The 21,097-nt window shown below is 36.9% G+C and overlaps 1 protein-coding gene across 1 annotated transcript; it reads left to right on the top strand.

Annotated features, from left to right (window-relative positions):
- The first annotated feature begins 558 nt into the window (after positions 1–558).
- Positions 559–20,763, top strand: LOC127519783 (uncharacterized). The gene is made up of 6 exons (XM_051907359.1): positions 559–782; positions 976–1,302; positions 1,403–1,750; positions 17,283–17,600; positions 18,924–19,058; positions 19,722–20,763. Exons 1-6 carry the CDS (start codon positions 737–739, stop codon positions 19,727–19,729), a joined length of 1,182 nt encoding a protein of 393 aa, XP_051763319.1. The 5' UTR covers positions 559–736; the 3' UTR covers positions 19,730–20,763.
- Positions 20,764–21,097: the final 334 nt, after the last annotated feature.

The following is a 21,097-nucleotide window of genomic DNA, read 5'->3' as shown; positions in this document are numbered from 1 at the left end:
GTTGATGTAACCTAATATACTTAGGTTGATTCAGTAATGTTAAATAATATTTTTTATTTGAATAAAAGTAGCTCATTTAGATGTAACCACATGAAGTACATTTTTTTAGGTTACCGTTTTTCTATAGCCTACACATTCAGGAATGAAACAAAACTAGTATAGCCTGTGTGCTGCTCGAGGACGCTCGATGCTGGTGTAGCTTTGTAACTAAAGGAGCAAAAACAGACAATATTCAACTTAATTGTAAGTAATAACTTTGTGTTTGTTTAACTGTTTTATAAAAGCAATATCACAAATTTGTAATCACGCTAGTATTCAGAATAAAACAGCAATTTTGCTAGTGTGATAAATAATGATTAATTATATCATAAGTTACAAAAATAAAAATCAGGAGCTCATTATTGGGGCACGTTTTCATAACTTGAATTTTGTGGGCAATTTGGTAATTGTGAAGTTTGGGGCATTTCTGAAATCGTACAGCGCGTTTTGCAATTCTTGAAAATAATAAGCATCACTCTCTTTTAACATAATACAAATCTCTACAAAGTAAATCACCAGTGTAAATGTCCCTCAGTATGTGTTATTTATTTATTTAGTTGTTTGTTTGTTTGTTTGTATGTATGTAATTCCTCTCTCAGTCAGTCAGTCAGAAATGGAGCTCGACAAACTTTGAGACTCAAGGAACGGAGCACTTCAATAACTACATCCCCGATCGTCGTTCACAGCTTGCATCAGTATGAAGATCCATTTTTTACTGTGGCTTTTCCTATTATTTGTGAATGGTAAGTATTAAGTTTTTCATTTTCATAATGCTTTCAGTTTCAGTTTACAGCGCTTTGGGTGGACTTCCCTTCAAGCTCCAATGTTTTTGCTACCTCATCAATGAGTGCAGAAAGTCACTTGTTTATTAGGCAAGACTCAGTGGCTTCTGAGTGTTATATGTATTTAATCTCTGTTTTTCGCTGTGTTCTGAAGGTGTGCCTGGTGCTAAGACAGATGTTGTGCAGTCTGTATCAGTGATTGTGGGAGATTCTGTCACTCTACATACAGATGTTAATCAAATACAGAGAGATGATGTGTTACAGTGGAGGTTTGGAGAAGATCTCATTGCTAGAATCACTAGTGAGTCCGGTAAGATCACAATACTTGTTACTGCTAATGAGAAATTCAAAGACAGACTTAAGCTGGATGATCAGACTGGAAATCTCAAGATCAGAAACATCAAAACCACAGACTCTGGACTTTATAAAATTGAGACCACCGGCACCAGTGGGTTATCATCAAAGACATTCGATGTCAGTGGTGAGTATGTGAGTTATTTAATAATTATTTTTCTCAGATGAATGTGTTTGCTGACAGTGTTATAGAACACAAAACTGATAGAAACGTTACCTCTATGTAGGTGTGACTGATACGGTCTCAGATGGAGTAAAGGTTGTGTCCGTGATGGAAAGAGATTCTGTCGTTCTGAACACCGGTGTTACTAAAATACAGAGAGATGATCAGATAACCTGGAGGTTTATAGAAAAAGACACACTTGTAGCTAAAATAAATACAACAGCTGGAATATTCTCTACATATGATCACATTCTTGATGGGAGATTCAAAGACAAACTGCAACTGAACCATCAGACTGGATCTCTGACCATTATTAACGTCAGGCCCAACACCTCTGGACATTATGAAGTGAATATCACCATGAGCGGCAGCAGTTACACCACACACAAGACATTTGGTGTGATTGCAATTGGTAAGTCACTTGAAAACTGAAATGTAATAGTGTCAATGACAATGAATTTTTAAACACCTTCCAAGTTCTTAGAAATACCACTGTAAAGTTTCAGGAGTGTCAACCTCATTTAATTCCCTAAAATATCGCTTTGTGTGTGAACGGAATAGACTCACTCTCGAAATTGTTGACACCGTGGTAATCACGTTTTGGCTTCTTGTGCATTTGCTATCCGCTATTTTGGACCAAAGTAATATTACATTGACCAAAGATTGTTATGTTTGTCGATTTTAACTACGGGTACATTTACACAACAATGATGTACTAAAAACAAAAAATAATTACCTTTGCATTTTTCATGACGAAATGATCCCTGTTCACATGCATCTGCGAAATAGGCTAAAAACACTGTATTCTGCTGCCAGGCCAGTAGATGGCAATGTCACTTTTGTAAGCGAATTAGCTCAAATGAAATAATTAATTCGTTTATAGGGAATTTTAAATGAGTCACTTAGTTTACGACCATCATCCAGCGTTCATTTGCACGGGCCGTAACTATAAGTTCTGTAGCGGATATGACTACCCGACTATCGTGAAAACACTATTTATTAGTAAGATAACATAGATCGGCAGTTTAAGACATTACATTTGTAAGCACATGACACAAGACACTTCTCTTTAAAAATCTACAGGAGACTATTGATTATTCTAACACATAAACTAATATCTAACACAAACACACACGCACACATTCATACAAGTTGCAGAAAGAAAGGGAGTGAGAAAGAAAGAGTTTTGAGAGAATGAAATGATGAGATCCCAAATAAGTTTCTAGCAAAATATGCACTTCATAAGACCTGACCTGAACGAACCATCAATCATTAATTTAACCCTTTTATCGCTGCTTAGGCAGGATTATTATACTTCATATCAATGCACCAGTTCAGCTATAGAATCTGGAGATACTTGAGCTTGTCGTTCGTATCTTTGAATGCAGATTCCCTTGTTGGCGTCCTTGGCTAGGAGAACGGGGTTTTTCAGGTTCATTTTTTTTTTTATTAAGGTCTTTTCGGATCCTGATTGATGTCGTGGGAAAACCAATCATGTTCTGGTTCGCTGGTGTAAGACTTGATTTTCCTGCTAAGACAAAAACTGAGATCAAGCACCCTGCAATAAAGCAATAAAGCTTATCTAGAGAGAAGATCTCAAAGAAAGAGCATAGGACAACGCCTTGCCCTCACACATCTACAGGATGCAATAGCCCTCCCCCCAAAACACACACACCCTCCTTCCTTTCCCCCTGACTCAAGTCACTGAAAGTTCTCCAAGAAATATAATGTATCTGGTGTATCTGTTGTTTATTCCTTTCATGTTTGATATCATTTTAAATGTCTCAGTGCGACTGGTAAAATGGTCTCAATTTCACAGCAGTCACTGGTATTATGAAGAAGATTAAAAACTAAGGAGAATTCTGTCCTCCTTTTGGGTGGTGTCACTTCTGAAAACCCACTCCTCTCCCCCCAAAACAGGTGTTGGTGTAATAAAAATTTACAATCCTTTTGTTCTGGTCTTGGTATATAAGGTAAAGTGCAAAGCAGTCAGGGGGGATTTTCTGTAGCCAGAAGCCCCCACACAGTGGTGGACAAGTGTCTTCAAACACTAATCCACCACTGTGTGCATGTACATTTCAGTTGATGTTATGCATTTATTATTTCTGAATTGGCTTCTAATTGTCCAACTATGAAATTGACATGATACATTTTTACTTGACAAATAAAATGTTATATTTGATTTACTCTGGATTCTTCTGAAATCATTATGACCAGTAGATTATGGAGTCCGTCATTTCCGTAAATCTGCGTCAGGACAGGTCAAGCCAGAGAGCCCCATGAAAGGAGCATATTGGCACATCATGGGACTTTTTTGAGTTTGTCTGTTATTGAATTAGCAAGTTGCAGTATCGTGACTAAGAAAACTGTATTTTTGTATGAACAAGCATGTGGCGGTTCGACTCAAATGCATTAGTTAACTCTGCATCCTCTGACTAGATCATAAACTGGCGAATTTATGTCCGTGAGAACGCAGTCGGCCGATGTGAATTTCTCTAAGCGATGATGAGACCATAATGAACGAATAATTGAAATTATGAGATACCCAGAATAATCAAAAATCAAAATTAATACATAACAAATAATTAATTTCCAATTGGGAACAAAACCTGAGAATAATAATCATTTAAAATTGGAGTCAGATTAAACGAGTGAAATTAAGTGAACTTCACAGATGCGCTGAAAAGGCATACACGCGTTAACCTTCGCCCGGGCCGTCGGATTCCGTTTTTGGGCCGATGCGGGGTTCCTTACAAAGTGGTGACATTCCCTCCGTGATCTCCCATATCCTGTTGGCGAGTGTCTTTTCAGCGGAAAATTGGGATTTGCAACAAGCAAGGTTTGATCTTCTTTTTTCTTCAGCTGTTGTGGTAAGTCCATTCTTATTTGCCTTTTAGAAGTGTTGAGGGAAAGATAGACGCATCCCATATAGACGCATTTGTAGAATGGGTCGGCATACCCATATTAAGACCGGAGACCGAAATCCGGTGGGGCTGGAGAATTAGACAACCACATTTTATCAGGGACATGATAGCAGCAGCGTAGATGAGGAATGATATCCCTTGCTTTAACTTTGAAGATCTCCTTGTTTGCCTACGCAACAAGAGATTAACCTTATATTGGAATAACATCATCCAAATTTTATTCTGGTACTCAACAGAGGGCTGTAAATTAAAACCTAAATTCTGAGGTAAAGAATGCCCAGCTACATGTTTATTTGCTTTGCTGTAACAACGTTGCAACACTGAAAATAAGCAAATGGTCACGTTAACTTGTGAAAAATCTTGTGATTGGATAAACCAAAATAGAACAAGGAACAAAATCTCTCACTGTAATCCTTTGTGTGTGAAATGTAAAGCTGGACAAAACAGTAGTGAAACTAAAAATTTTCAAAAGAAAAGATTTGGTTGAAATTTTATCTCAGTCCTGGAGAACTGCTGCCATGCAGAAGTCCTAGAGACTGCAATTGGGAAAATACACTAAATGTTAAACTGATGTACATAATGATAATTATGATGTCAATGAGAAGCTTGTAGCCGAGCCTGAGGGTTTCACCCATTCAGAGGACATGCTCAGCTTGTCTTTGTTTCATAAAAGAAATTAAGCCAAAGAATAAGATGAATTACATCACTATACTTTGAAATTGTTCAAGAGGTGCTAAGAAGGTTTACGACTGATGTCACAAATGGTGTACACAGCACTGTTTAAGGCTCAGTCTTATAAAACATATCTTTTACCTTGGTCTTATTTAAAATGACTGCACTCTTGTATGTTGTTCAGTGTCTCAAAAGAAACTGAAAAAACAAACAGACCAAAAATTAATCTTTGTACTCTCAATCAGACCTGTGTTTGTCCAACCTTTCTTTTCATATCCAAATAGATTCTCAGAAGAATGTAATTGATTACATCTTAGTCCAAAAATAAGAAAATTGTGTCCAATTTTATATTGTAGTCACAAAAATCTTTAAATGAATTGAGCAATGATTTGACCTAATATTCACAGCATCAAAGTCTAGAACTGGTTTCCAGGTTGTCTTGTTGCTGTGAACACAATGCAGTGCCATCACAGCTGTAGCTGCAGGGCCAAATGCCTTCTGAAAGATCAGTGAGGTGATAACAAGTCACTCTGACCCTCTTGAGACCAGCAAATAAAATTATTTTTAATTTATTCTATTTTAATATAATATAATTTATATTATAATCACATTATGATATATATTATATTATAATGGCCTTTAATCTCATGACGATTCAAGCAATGGTTTGGAAGAAGAAAGAGTTTTGGAGAAGAGCAGAAGGAATCAGAATGTAGTGAGGTGGAACCAGAATGTAGACAGAAGTTGGGAGCACTATCAGTGCTGGAAGAATTATAAGGAATCAATGGAAGGATTCAAATTTGTAATTGTGTTAGACACATTGTTCTCATAGAACACACATTCTAGTTGTTTGTGCTACTATATGTGCACCTAGGCTAGTTGAGTTTATTCTTTAAAACACATGACTGCTTTACTGTAAGTGATGCGTGACACACTTAGGTTTAAGGTTGTAGATGCTATGCATTCTAGACCATGTGTCTTGTGTAAGTTGGAATAACTGTAGTACTGAAATTGTACAACAATTTCAAGTTGTATGTGTGTCTATGTTGAATTTGTTTGTCTCCTAAGTGGATCACTCAGCTATCTTCTGTATAGCTGCAGTTACACCATGTACAGGAGCATAGAATTGCCATAAGGCTACAATGTGCTTCACAATTGCATTAAATAAGTTGTTAGGAAAGAAAAATGGAAGGAAGAAATCAAATTAATGGGAAATAACTTCTTTATCTTCTATCCGTGCAAGAATCTTTAATGAGAAAAATTACAACGCCCAGTATTTATTAACTAAAATGATCAACCTGATTGTAATGTCTTGAATAGGCTAAATCCATTCAAGATCAAAACATGATTTAAAACTTGATTCTATTGATCTGTAACCCAGTGACAAGGAGAGGTACAAGTTTTGATTTTCCTTTGCAACAAAACCACAAACAAAGTGGACAAGTGTTAGCAAACTCCTCTCTGGGAGCACTAGATCATATGGGATCTGATCAGGGAAGTTATTTTACTGGACATGTAATTAAAGTTGTGTGAAATGTTAATATCAGGCAGAAACCCTTCTGTTTTTACAGACCACAGAGGTCCAAATGGTCAAGTATTTGAATGGCACCATAAATACCAATTGTTAAACAAACAGCACAACACCACAAATGGTGATCTGGTGCCCTAATCACAGATCTGGCTAGTGTGAGATTTCCCCAGGAGACCCGGGTGTCATAATCCTCACAACACAACAGACTGTGTAAGCACAGCTGCAACAGCAACTCAAGGTGCAAGATTCTCTGACAATGCCTAAAAACCAGCAGTCAGATCTGACCACTAACACTCAGTTTATCTGGCCTTTTCCTTTGCAGAAACATAATCATAATAATGATCTATGTTTTTGTAAACTAAAACAAATTTTCTTCTAATGGCATAAAATCTTAACAGATTAAAGCCATCCGCAACAGCTGTCTGGATAAGACCATTCAAGAAAATTAAGATGGCACCATCTATCTTAATGCAATTTGTTTAAAGGTTCAAGATCAACTGTTTTTTCTGTGTGTCTGTTTCCCTTTCAGGACTGACAGCTGCCATTTTAGGGCCAGATTCCACAAGGGTGTCTGGTCCCACCTGCATTTAGTCAGGACACAACTTTACTTGCAGAAGATGGGTGTGTAGAAACTTCAAGAGGCCATTCAAACCTCATTGCACTCATAGATACATGGCCTCCCAGTGTAGAACTGGAACTAAATTATGCAACACAAATCATGGTAGGATAGACACCACCCATCTTCTACACAAACATACAGAACACACACACCCTACTACAAACACACAACATCTCTACCTGGCATAGATCATAAGACTATCCGGGCTAAAATTATTCACATAATGCAAATCTAGCATACATCATTCACCTTTATACATATAGCACAAGAGAAATTATTGACATAATTTCTTTTCATTTTTAATTGTGTTAATTTTAAGGTGTTATGGAAACACTGTAATATGCAGGACATGTGCAAGGCTTTAGTCACACATCAATTCATAGAATTTCTGACCATTCAAATTCCAAATTCAAAATCTAAATGAGACCTATTCAGTAATGCATCTGGTCTCTTTAGACAAAATGGTTATTATGTCCAGTCCTTGGCATTGTTGCAAACTAGGAGGGCCCCCAACATATGTTTCCAACATATGACTAATGACAAATGTAACAAAAGAATTAGAACTGAAATGCAGGCATTTCTGTCAATCTGTTACATAATTTCCAGTCAGACCTGTATTCTTGAGGTTGACTTAGCCTGTACATCAAATGCACAGATGATGGTTGTAAAAGCTAAACACGAGATTTCAAATCTCTGTTTCAGTAAATTCCATTCTCTAATTGACTTGATTGAAACCTTAGTTTTGCAGGGTTTGCAGTAAAAACAATCATTGTAGACAGTTTTATAATTGTAATTATGAAATTGTGTATTTCTATGTTTAAGTATGTGATATATTTAATTATGCATACCACTGGTAAATATACTAGTTATTTCGACTCTTTGCTACTTTCCTCTAACTCCTCCAGACCAAGTCTAAATTCCACTATCATATCACAGTGATAGTGAAGAATCTGGTGATTAGAATGAGACCTGCTCACCAAAGATAGGACTCTGAAAAGGAGACCTTGTTTACCATTCGCACTTTTGACATGTTCATCATGTGTTATTTTGTGTTATTCTGTTTTCCAACAACCCTTTTTCTCATCTTACAATAATATCAAATTCATTAGTGTTCAAGTATTGCATGATCATCCAAAAGTTGTTCAGGTGTCCTGCATGCAATGGAGCATCATCAGTGAAATGAATCCTTCACCCATGGACATTTGACCTGCCCGGCAACGAAACCTTCTACTTGAAGGTAACCGAGGACTTCTCACAGGATCAATTAAACCTGGGGCGGACACAGATGCTTCCGTAAAGTGTAATGAGACTTTCCTGACACGTTCTGCTCATGCTGACCAACACAACAGACTTGGTACAACCAGTCATTCTACAGACAGAATACCACCACAGCCAAGTGCAGGTGGAAGCAAACCTGACCAAGAGGATCGCAGACATCATGTCCAGCTGCTGCAGCATCCACTCACCGCAGTATACCCACACCTAAAGGGACTGTGTGTCACAGAGATGCATTCTGCAGTACTTTCATCTTAATGTTCAACCTGCCTTAATGTTGTTATTTCAGGTGACGACTTGACTCCTGCACCCATCGACTGGTGCTGCTAGGTGCCAGCCTATGAACACTCTGAAAACAACACCCAATATATGGAAGCAGGAAATGTCCAAAAGTGGCCCCTCAGGACTGATTGGAATTTGCCCCAAGGGGCCAGGGGCGGAACTGTAAGACTTGATTTTCCTGCTAAGACAAAAACTGAGATCAAGCACCCTGCAATAAAGCAATAAAGCTTATCTAGAGAGAAGATCTCAAAGAAAGAGCATAGGACAACGCCTTGCCCTCACACATCTACAGGATGCAATAGCCCTCCCCCCAAAACACACACACCCTCCTTCCTTTCCCCCTGACTCAAGTCACTGAAAGTTCTCCAAGAAATATAATGTATCTGGTGTATCTGTTGTTTATTCCTTTCATGTTTGATATCATTTTAAATGTCTCAGTGCGACTGGTAAAATGGTCTCAATTTCACAGCAGTCACTGGTATTATGAAGAAGATTAAAAACTAAGGAGAATTCTGTCCTCCTTTTGGGTGGTGTCACTTCTGAAAACCCACTCCTCTCCCCCCAAAACAGGTGTTGGTGTAATAAAAATTTACAATCCTTTTGTTCTGGTCTTGGTATATAAGGTAAAGTGCAAAGCAGTCAGGGGGGATTTTCTGTAGCCAGAAGCCCCCACACAGTGGTGGACAAGTGTCTTCAAACACTAATCCACCACTGTGTGCATGTACATTTCAGTTGATGTTATGCATTTATTATTTCTGAATTGGCTTCTAATTGTCCAACTATGAAATTGACATGATACATTTTTACTTGACAAATAAAATGTTATATTTGATTTACTCTGGATTCTTCTGAAATCATTATGACCAGTAGATTATGGAGTCCGTCATTTCCGTAAATCTGCGTCAGGACAGGTCAAGCCAGAGAGCCCCATGAAAGGAGCATATTGGCACATCATGGGACTTTTTGAGTTTGTCTGTTATTGAATTAGCAAGTTGCAGTATCGTGACTAAGAAAACTGTATTTTTGTATGAACAAGCATGTGGCGGTTCGACTCAAATGCATTAGTTAACTCTGCATCCTCTGACTAGATCATAAACTGGCGAATTTATGTCCGTGAGAACGCAGTCGGCCGATGTGAATTTCTCTAAGCGATGATGAGACCATAATGAACGAATAATTGAAATTATGAGATACCCAGAATAATCAAAAATCAAAATTAATACATAACAAATAATTAATTTCCAATTGGGAACAAAACCTGAGAATAATAATCATTTAAAATTGGAGTCAGATTAAACGAGTGAAATTAAGTGAACTTCACAGATGCGCTGAAAAGGCATACACGCGTTAACCTTCGCCCGGGCCGTCGGATTCCGTTTTTGGGCCGATGCGGGGTTCCTTACAAAGTGGTGACATTCCCTCCGTGATCTCCCATATCCTGTTGGCGAGTGTCTTTTCAGCGGAAAATTGGGATTTGCAACAAGCAAGGTTTGATCTTCTTTTTTCTTCAGCTGTTGTGGTAAGTCCATTCTTATTTGCCTTTTAGAAGTGTTGAGGGAAAGATAGACGCATCCCATATAGACGCATTTGTAGAATGGGTCGGCATACCCATATTAAGACCGGAGACCGAAATCCGGTGGGGCTGGAGAATTAGACAACCACATTTTATCAGGGACATGATAGCAGCAGCGTAGATGAGGAATGATATCCCTTGCTTTAACTTTGAAGATCTCCTTGTTTGCCTACGCAACAAGAGATTAACCTTATATTGGAATAACATCATCCAAATTTTATTCTGGTACTCAACAGAGGGCTGTAAATTAAAACCTAAATTCTGAGGTAAAGAATGCCCAGCTACATGTTTATTTGCTTTGCTGTAACAACGTTGCAACACTGAAAATAAGCAAATGGTCACGTTAACTTGTGAAAAATCTTGTGATTGGATAAACCAAAATAGAACAAGGAACAAAATCTCTCACTGTAATCCTTTGTGTGTGAAATGTAAAGCTGGACAAAACAGTAGTGAAACTAAAAATTTTCAAAAGAAAAGATTTGGTTGAAATTTTATCTCAGTCCTGGAGAACTGCTGCCATGCAGAAGTCCTAGAGACTGCAATTGGGAAAATACACTAAATGTTAAACTGATGTACATAATGATAATTATGATGTCAATGAGAAGCTTGTAGCCGAGCCTGAGGGTTTCACCCATTCAGAGGACATGCTCAGCTTGTCTTTGTTTCATAAAAGAAATTAAGCCAAAGAATAAGATGAATTACATCACTATACTTTGAAATTGTTCAAGAGGTGCTAAGAAGGTTTACGACTGATGTCACAAATGGTGTACACAGCACTGTTTAAGGCTCAGTCTTATAAAACATATCTTTTACCTTGGTCTTATTTAAAATGACTGCACTCTTGTATGTTGTTCAGTGTCTCAAAAGAAACTGAAAAAACAAACAGACCAAAAATTAATCTTTGTACTCTCAATCAGACCTGTGTTTGTCCAACCTTTCTTTTCATATCCAAATAGATTCTCAGAAGAATGTAATTGATTACATCTTAGTCCAAAAATAAGAAAATTGTGTCCAATTTTATATTGTAGTCACAAAAATCTTTAAATGAATTGAGCAATGATTTGACCTAATATTCACAGCATCAAAGTCTAGAACTGGTTTCCAGGTTGTCTTGTTGCTGTGAACACAATGCAGTGCCATCACAGCTGTAGCTGCAGGGCCAAATGCCTTCTGAAAGATCAGTGAGGTGATAACAAGTCACTCTGACCCTCTTGAGACCAGCAAATAAAATTATTTTTAATTTATTCTATTTTAATATAATATAATTTATATTATAATCACATTATGATATATATTATATTATAATGGCCTTTAATCTCATGACGATTCAAGCAATGGTTTGGAAGAAGAAAGAGTTTTGGAGAAGAGCAGAAGGAATCAGAATGTAGTGAGGTGGAACCAGAATGTAGACAGAAGTTGGGAGCACTATCAGTGCTGGAAGAATTATAAGGAATCAATGGAAGGATTCAAATTTGTAATTGTGTTAGACACATTGTTCTCATAGAACACACATTCTAGTTGTTTGTGCTACTATATGTGCACCTAGGCTAGTTGAGTTTATTCTTTAAAACACATGACTGCTTTACTGTAAGTGATGCGTGACACACTTAGGTTTAAGGTTGTAGATGCTATGCATTCTAGACCATGTGTCTTGTGTAAGTTGGAATAACTGTAGTACTGAAATTGTACAACAATTTCAAGTTGTATGTGTGTCTATGTTGAATTTGTTTGTCTCCTAAGTGGATCACTCAGCTATCTTCTGTATAGCTGCAGTTACACCATGTACAGGAGCATAGAATTGCCATAAGGCTACAATGTGCTTCACAATTGCATTAAATAAGTTGTTAGGAAAGAAAAATGGAAGGAAGAAATCAAATTAATGGGAAATAACTTCTTTATCTTCTATCCGTGCAAGAATCTTTAATGAGAAAAATTACAACGCCCAGTATTTATTAACTAAAATGATCAACCTGATTGTAATGTCTTGAATAGGCTAAATCCATTCAAGATCAAAACATGATTTAAAACTTGATTCTATTGATCTGTAACCCAGTGACAAGGAGAGGTACAAGTTTTGATTTTCCTTTGCAACAAAACCACAAACAAAGTGGACAAGTGTTAGCAAACTCCTCTCTGGGAGCACTAGATCATATGGGATCTGATCAGGGAAGTTATTTTACTGGACATGTAATTAAAGTTGTGTGAAATGTTAATATCAGGCAGAAACCCTTCTGTTTTTACAGACCACAGAGGTCCAAATGGTCAAGTATTTGAATGGCACCATAAATACCAATTGTTAAACAAACAGCACAACACCACAAATGGTGATCTGGTGCCCTAATCACAGATCTGGCTAGTGTGAGATTTCCCCAGGAGACCCGGGTGTCATAATCCTCACAACACAACAGACTGTGTAAGCACAGCTGCAACAGCAACTCAAGGTGCAAGATTCTCTGACAATGCCTAAAAACCAGCAGTCAGATCTGACCACTAACACTCAGTTTATCTGGCCTTTTCCTTTGCAGAAACATAATCATAATAATGATCTATGTTTTTGTAAACTAAAACAAATTTTCTTCTAATGGCATAAAATCTTAACAGATTAAAGCCATCCGCAACAGCTGTCTGGATAAGACCATTCAAGAAAATTAAGATGGCACCATCTATCTTAATGCAATTTGTTTAAAGGTTCAAGATCAACTGTTTTTTCTGTGTGTCTGTTTCCCTTTCAGGACTGACAGCTGCCATTTTAGGGCCAGATTCCACAAGGGTGTCTGGTCCCACCTGCATTTAGTCAGGACACAACTTTACTTGCAGAAGATGGGTGTGTAGAAACTTCAAGAGGCCATTCAAACCTCATTGCACTCATAGATACATGGCCTCCCAGTGTAGAACTGGAACTAAATTATGCAACACAAATCATGGTAGGATAGACACCACCCATCTTCTACACAAACATACAGAACACACACACCCTACTACAAACACACAACATCTCTACCTGGCATAGATCATAAGACTATCCGGGCTAAAATTATTCACATAATGCAAATCTAGCATACATCATTCACCTTTATACATATAGCACAAGAGAAATTATTGACATAATTTCTTTTCATTTTTAATTGTGTTAATTTTAAGGTGTTATGGAAACACTGTAATATGCAGGACATGTGCAAGGCTTTAGTCACACATCAATTCATAGAATTTCTGACCATTCAAATTCCAAATTCAAAATCTAAATGAGACCTATTCAGTAATGCATCTGGTCTCTTTAGACAAAATGGTTATTATGTCCAGTCCTTGGCATTGTTGCAAACTAGGAGGGCCCCCAACATATGTTTCCAACATATGACTAATGACAAATGTAACAAAAGAATTAGAACTGAAATGCAGGCATTTCTGTCAATCTGTTACATAATTTCCAGTCAGACCTGTATTCTTGAGGTTGACTTAGCCTGTACATCAAATGCACAGATGATGGTTGTAAAAGCTAAACACGAGATTTCAAATCTCTGTTTCAGTAAATTCCATTCTCTAATTGACTTGATTGAAACCTTAGTTTTGCAGGGTTTGCAGTAAAAACAATCATTGTAGACAGTTTTATAATTGTAATTATGAAATTGTGTATTTCTATGTTTAAGTATGTGATATATTTAATTATGCATACCACTGGTAAATATACTAGTTATTTCGACTCTTTGCTACTTTCCTCTAACTCCTCCAGACCAAGTCTAAATTCCACTATCATATCACAGTGATAGTGAAGAATCTGGTGATTAGAATGAGACCTGCTCACCAAAGATAGGACTCTGAAAAGGAGACCTTGTTTACCATTCGCACTTTTGACATGTTCATCATGTGTTATTTTGTGTTATTCTGTTTTCCAACAACCCTTTTTCTCATCTTACAATAATATCAAATTCATTAGTGTTCAAGTATTGCATGATCATCCAAAAGTTGTTCAGGTGTCCTGCATGCAATGGAGCATCATCAGTGAAATGAATCCTTCACCCATGGACATTTGACCTGCCCGGCAACGAAACCTTCTACTTGAAGGTAACCGAGGACTTCTCACAGGATCAATTAAACCTGGGGCGGACACAGATGCTTCCGTAAAGTGTAATGAGACTTTCCTGACACGTTCTGCTCATGCTGACCAACACAACAGACTTGGTACAACCAGTCATTCTACAGACAGAATACCACCACAGCCAAGTGCAGGTGGAAGCAAACCTGACCAAGAGGATCGCAGACATCATGTCCAGCTGCTGCAGCATCCACTCACCGCAGTATACCCACACCTAAAGGGACTGTGTGTCACAGAGATGCATTCTGCAGTACTTTCATCTTAATGTTCAACCTGCCTTAATGTTGTTATTTCAGGTGACGACTTGACTCCTGCACCCATCGACTGGTGCTGCTAGGTGCCAGCCTATGAACACTCTGAAAACAACACCCAATATATGGAAGCAGGAAATGTCCAAAAGTGGCCCCTCAGGACTGATTGGAATTTGCCCCAAGGGGCCAGGGGCGGAACTGTAAGACTTGATTTTCCTGCTAAGACAAAAACTGAGATCAAGCACCCTGCAATAAAGCAATAAAGCTTATCTAGAGAGAAGATCTCAAAGAAAGAGCATAGGACAACGCCTTGCCCTCACACATCTACAGGATGCAATAGCCCTCCCCCCAAAACACACACACCCTCCTTCCTTTCCCCCTGACTCAAGTCACTGAAAGTTCTCCAAGAAATATAATGTATCTGGTGTATCTGTTGTTTATTCCTTTCATGTTTGATATCATTTTAAATGTCTCAGTGCGACTGGTAAAATGGTCTCAATTTCACAGCAGTCACTGGTATTATGAAGAAGATTAAAAACTAAGGAGAATTCTGTCCTCCTTTTGGGTGGTGTCACTTCTGAAAACCCACTCCTCTCCCCCCAAAACAGGTGTTGGTGTAATAAAAATTTACAATCCTTTTGTTCTGGTCTTGGTATATAAGGTAAAGTGCAAAGCAGTCAGGGGGGATTTTCTGTAGCCAGAAGCCCCCACACAGTGGTGGACAAGTGTCTTCAAACACTAATCCACCACTGTGTGCATGTACATTTCAGTTGATGTTATGCATTTATTATTTCTGAATTGGCTTCTAATTGTCCAACTATGAAATTGACATGATACATTTTTACTTGACAAATAAAATGTTATATTTGATTTACTCTGGATTCTTCTGAAATCATTATGACCAGTAGATTATGGAGTCCGTCATTTCCGTAAATCTGCGTCAGGACAGGTCAAGCCAGAGAGCCCCATGAAAGGAGCATATTGGCACATCATGGGACTTTTTGAGTTTGTCTGTTATTGAATTAGCAAGTTGCAGTATCGTGACTAAGAAAACTGTATTTTTGTATGAACAAGCATGTGGCGGTTCGACTCAAATGCATTAGTTAACTCTGCATCCTCTGACTAGATCATAAACTGGCGAATTTATGTCCGTGAGAACGCAGTCGGCCGATGTGAATTTCTCTAAGCGATGATGAGACCATAATGAACGAATAATTGAAATTATGAGATACCCAGAATAATCAAAAATCAAAATTAATACATAACAAATAATTAATTTCCAATTGGGAACAAAACCTGAGAATAATAATCATTTAAAATTGGAGTCAGATTAAACGAGTGAAATTAAGTGAACTTCACAGATGCGCTGAAAAGGCATACACGCGTTAACCTTCGCCCGGGCCGTCGGATTCCGTTTTTGGGCCGATGCGGGGTTCCTTACACTGGCAAACAAATGGAGTCTCCCCCATGGCTGAAGAATCTGAACACCTAAAGAATCCTGCAGTCACTTTACTATTTTCCCTTAGATTGCATAAAATAGTGATTAGTGATATAAATGCAAATGATACTGCATTGATTAAATAAAATAAAGTTGTTTGTAAGGTTTTATGCATATGGTGGTGTGTTCTTTATGACCGTTTTCTAAAATTACATCCTTTTTTTCTAAAAAAAAAACAAGGAATATCGCAATATATAGCCTTTCTTACAGTATCGCAATATATCACAATATATCGTATCGTAACCCCTGTATCGTGATACGTATCGTATCGCCAGATTCTTGGCAATACACAGCCCTAATCAGGTATTGTTTTTGTTTCTTTACAGGTGGCTTTCTCCTCTCCGATCATAAATTAAATGTTATCTCCTGGTCTCTTAACTTTCCCACTCTCTGCAGAGAATACACAGAGTACAGTTTAGGCATGATTTCTCTAAAATTAATATGATATATTTTACACAGATTTCATTCAAGCCAAATTATGAATAGAGATTTAAATTCATTCCAAACAAGGCACACTTTCAATCAACCATTCAAACAGTTATAACAATTACATGAATTGTGAGTGTTCAAAGCTTAACTGGTCACATGTATAATGTGTAGACGTGATATAGAATTATGCAGTTGAACAATGTTTGATAAGTTTTTTTTAATTGTTTTGAAACCATTTGATGCAGTTTATTTGTAAACACAGTTTCTGTGGGGATTTGTTTGGGTTTCAACTGTGTCACTCAGAGGTCACTCAGAAGAAACAAGCCTCTCTGTCTCAGGAGATCAAAAGACTCTGGTGTTATCTTCTTGTGGCTCTCAACTATTTGGTCTTTTACAAGTTGCTTAAGTTTGACACCTCTTTCCTCAGCCTGGAAGCATGCATGTCCAGAAAATACTTAGCAGGAGGTTGTTGATAGCCTGAATGGAGCCGAAAATGAGTTTCTTTGAGTTTGGGTCCTGCGTGTTGATTTGTGATCTTCAGTGTTGGGATAAGACTTGTATAGAGTTATGTTTGAAAGAATCATCTGAAAGATTCATGGTTCATTCTCAATTCCTACATTTTGTAAAGAAACACTACGTGCATATTGACTGAACATGTAATGCGGATGCGCATGACTACACTGTTTTCACAAATATGTTTTTTTTTTTTTTAGTTTACACAGAGTTTACATTTTGGTATGTGGCTTATTTACTGTATGTTAATCGCTGTGAATGTTTTCCTGTCTTTTATGTTGAGACAGATGGAGAGAATATGCTGTCAGTGATGGAGGGAAAGGTTGTCACTCTACGCACCAATCTTACTGAAATACAGAGAGATGACATCTTACTGTGGAGGTTTGAACATGGAGACTCTGTCATAGCAAAAATCAACCCAAAGGATAAAATCTTCTCCATATTTGATGGTGCTGATGGAATATTCAAAGACAGACTGGAGCTGGACCATCAGACTGGATCTCTGACCATCACAAACACCAGAACTGAAGACACTGGATTTTATCATCTTGATATCACTAGCAGCAGACGGACCATATTAAAGAGAATCATTCTTTCTGTCTTTCGTGAGTATTTGAAGTCTTCTAACGTAACCGTGGTCATAATTAGATCAGCGCAAACAAAACTCAAGCTTACAGTAAATGGAACTGATTGATATTAGTTAAAAGTGGAAGGATTACTCAAGTAGAAGGTAAAATAATAATGCTAATAATTACTTGAGTAAGAGTAAAAAAGTATCCAATGGAATAGACAGACGGATCTTGCTTGAGAGACCGATCTATTTTGAGTGTAACTAAAATGAGCCAATGGTCATTGGCATGCAAGATTTGCATCAGCTGCGCCACCCGGGTATTTAATGGGCAGCAGGTGCATTGCAGCTGAGCGGTTTGTTTGTTCCTGCTCTAATCTATAAGCAGTGTTTTCAAAAAAAAAAAAAAAAAGAGTCAGTGTTTTTTTTTTTGTGTGTGTGTGTTACTTTTTTTGTCATGTGGGCTGGACTTGCTTGTTTTTGATAACAACAACAACAAAAAAAGTTGTAAAGGTCCTTTCAAACTAAAAGTGAAATGAATAAGCCTCAGGCTTACAAATTCACAACTGTACAGTAGATGGTGCAGCTCAAACAAACCTTTCAGCTGTGCTGCCATTCTGGATTGCAGGAGAGGAAAATAAAGTGGACAATAAAGTGAGATTAAATACATAAAGCATATTTGTGTTTTTTTTACATATTTAATTATTGCAGGATTGTGTAATATTCTGAATTTGCATTCCACTGTTTTTATTCATTTTGAGGAACTCCAAATCTGTTTTTGTGCAAGTGAGATGAGTAAATGCCTGCTCACATTTAGTCTAGAACTACAATAAATATGTTGTAGTACATGTTCACACAGCGAACACAACGCCTCTGCACTCACACACGGTTTCTCCAAACATGGGGACAGGAGAGCTGTCAGTCAATAAATGGGAAAACAAAATAACTTGTTTGGAAAAAAATAACTCAGATATTTTGTAAATTTAAAAAGTAATGTGTTACTTTACTTGAAAAAAGTAATCTGATTACGTAACTCCCATTACTTGTAATCCGTTACCCCCGACACTGAAGGAGACTGTGCGCTTGGAATAAACTATGCAACATTTATTGCATTAAAATAATGTAACTGCCTTTAAATCTACTCTTAAAAGTACATATTTTTCAAAAAGATACTTAAGTAAATGTTGAATGTTGCTACCCACCTATAATGTATTAAAATTATTGAAACTATTGGAAAAGTCCATATCAGTAAACTATTAATATTATTATATTTTTAAACCAATAAATGTATCACTCAAAAATAATGTTAAAATTAATGTCTTTAGTTACACTAATGACTGTTTCTCTTTATCTGTTCCAGATTCAGGTCTGTCTTCAGCTGCTGCAACAGGAATAAGTGTTAGTGTTGTTGTTGGTGTTGTTCTGCTGGCCATTATTGCAGCTTTGGTTTACTGTTACCGCAAGGCTTTCAACTATCGACCAGCAAATGAAACTGGTAAGTATTACATGCAGCTGATATAATGAGAAGAGAGTATGAGATTTACTATGTAATAAAAAAGACTTCTAATAACTTTTTTGTTTTCATAGTCAAAACATTTTCTTATTAACAAGGATTTTGTGTTTAATGGAGTTGGTAGTTTTAAATGGACAATGTACAAATCATCATATTAGAATGATATCTGAAGGATCATGTGACACTGAAGACTGGAGTAATGATGCTGAAAATTCAGCTTTGATCACAGCAATAAATGACATTTTAAAATGAAAAACAGTTATTTTGAATTGTAATAATACTTCACTGTTTTTACCACAGTTAATGGCTGTCCTTAAGCATAATCTGGTAAAATTACTGTAACACACATGGTTTTGTGGTTTATTGCTCTTGTGGCAACCTTAAACACGCAATAGTTAAAGATATAGTTAAATTCATAGAAAGTAATTTATTTTACTGACCCAATTATAGAATGTCTATGGTTGATAAACAATTTGATGCATTAATAATCAGATCGGAGGTCAAAGGTTAATAAATATTCAGTCAGTCGTTACTGAATTCCTCATCAAGCATGAAACATTTCAAATAGAATTTTTTCACAGTTTTTGTGTCACGTACTATTCTTCTTTTTCACATTCAGTGAAACTTACAGACGTTTTCTTACAGGATATTAAGGACACAGACAAATCTAATAATCAGACATTGATGGAGAGCGATGAAGTGGAGAAGAAAGAATGATCAGAAAGTGACTCAAGTTTTGATTTAATGATGATGTCATGAATTACTCCTCTGGAATACAGCTGGAATCTCTTGTTTCATGTGCTTTATACCTTTTCTTCCATTTTCTTAATTTTTAAGTCTTGCAAATATCCAAAAAAGGGAAACACAGTAGAGAAATTAACTTGGTTTTATGCCAAAATGATAGAAATATTTGTAAAATTAATGATCAAGCATTGACATTTTGTTCAGGACTCATAAATTTCGACCTGGCTTTTTATACTGTGTCTATTGGAGCAACATTGTATTCATATACATGCATTTGTGTATACCTAACAAAATTTGTGGCATTTGGTTACAAATTCTGCTAGTCAGCTTTTTTTAAACTTATCAGCAAGGTAAAATAACGAAGCTAACATGGTTTTGTTAGGTTTTGGCAAAATTGTTAGAATGACTTGTGATAGTCCTGGTAGAATCAAAAAGAATGGGTTGAAAATTACCAATCAATAATGTTTTGACATGCATTGAAAATGTGTTTATGAATTTTTGTGTTCGTAAGTTTTCTTTATAATTGTAATAACTGTATAATTTCCAGCTTGTTTATATTAGTATTATATTTTTATTTAGTATTATATTAAACCTAATTTATATCAATATTGTCACTGTTTCTCCTATCTATTACATTTTCTGTTTTCTAGGATTTTCTGTTTCCATTTTTCTCTGTGTTCACTTCCTATGTTTAGTTCCTGTTGTTGTTTTTATAGTTTCTATAGTTTGCTATATGGTTATTGATTACTCGCACCTGTGTCTTGTTAGCCTGTTATTATCCTGTGTGTATATAACCCTGTATTTCAAAAGTCTGTTGTTGGTTGTTGTCTTTACATGTGTTTTGTAAAGCTTTTGTGTTCTTGCTTCCTGTTTAGATTTATGTTTCTCTTGTTGGATTATCTTATTGTTGTCCTCATCTCCACCTGTATTAATAAACTGCTGCAATCAGATCCTCTCCTCTTCCCTGCTCAACTGTAACAAATATATTGAATCATGTGTATATATCCAATAAAACGGGTCATGATTCCCAGGGATGTGAAACAGCATGTGAGAAAAGATGTCCGAATTCACAGTACTCATAAAAGAGTAGGCAAAACATACACGGACGATCTACTTCAGCTGAGATTCTGAAGTGTGCATACGATGGACACTACTCTCCCATAAGGCCACGGGAGAGGATTTATGAATGGCAGTGAAGCGACGCAACTGCCGCTGGTAGGTCACATGATAATGACAACATGATGGATGTATGTCCAGATTACATTCACAGACTCGTA

The sequence above is a fragment of the Ctenopharyngodon idella genome, chromosome 10 (genome assembly GCF_019924925.1).
Source record: "Ctenopharyngodon idella isolate HZGC_01 chromosome 10, HZGC01, whole genome shotgun sequence".
Lineage (NCBI taxonomy): Eukaryota > Metazoa > Chordata > Actinopteri > Cypriniformes > Xenocyprididae > Ctenopharyngodon > Ctenopharyngodon idella.
This window is presented reverse-complemented; position numbering and strand designations above follow the sequence as displayed.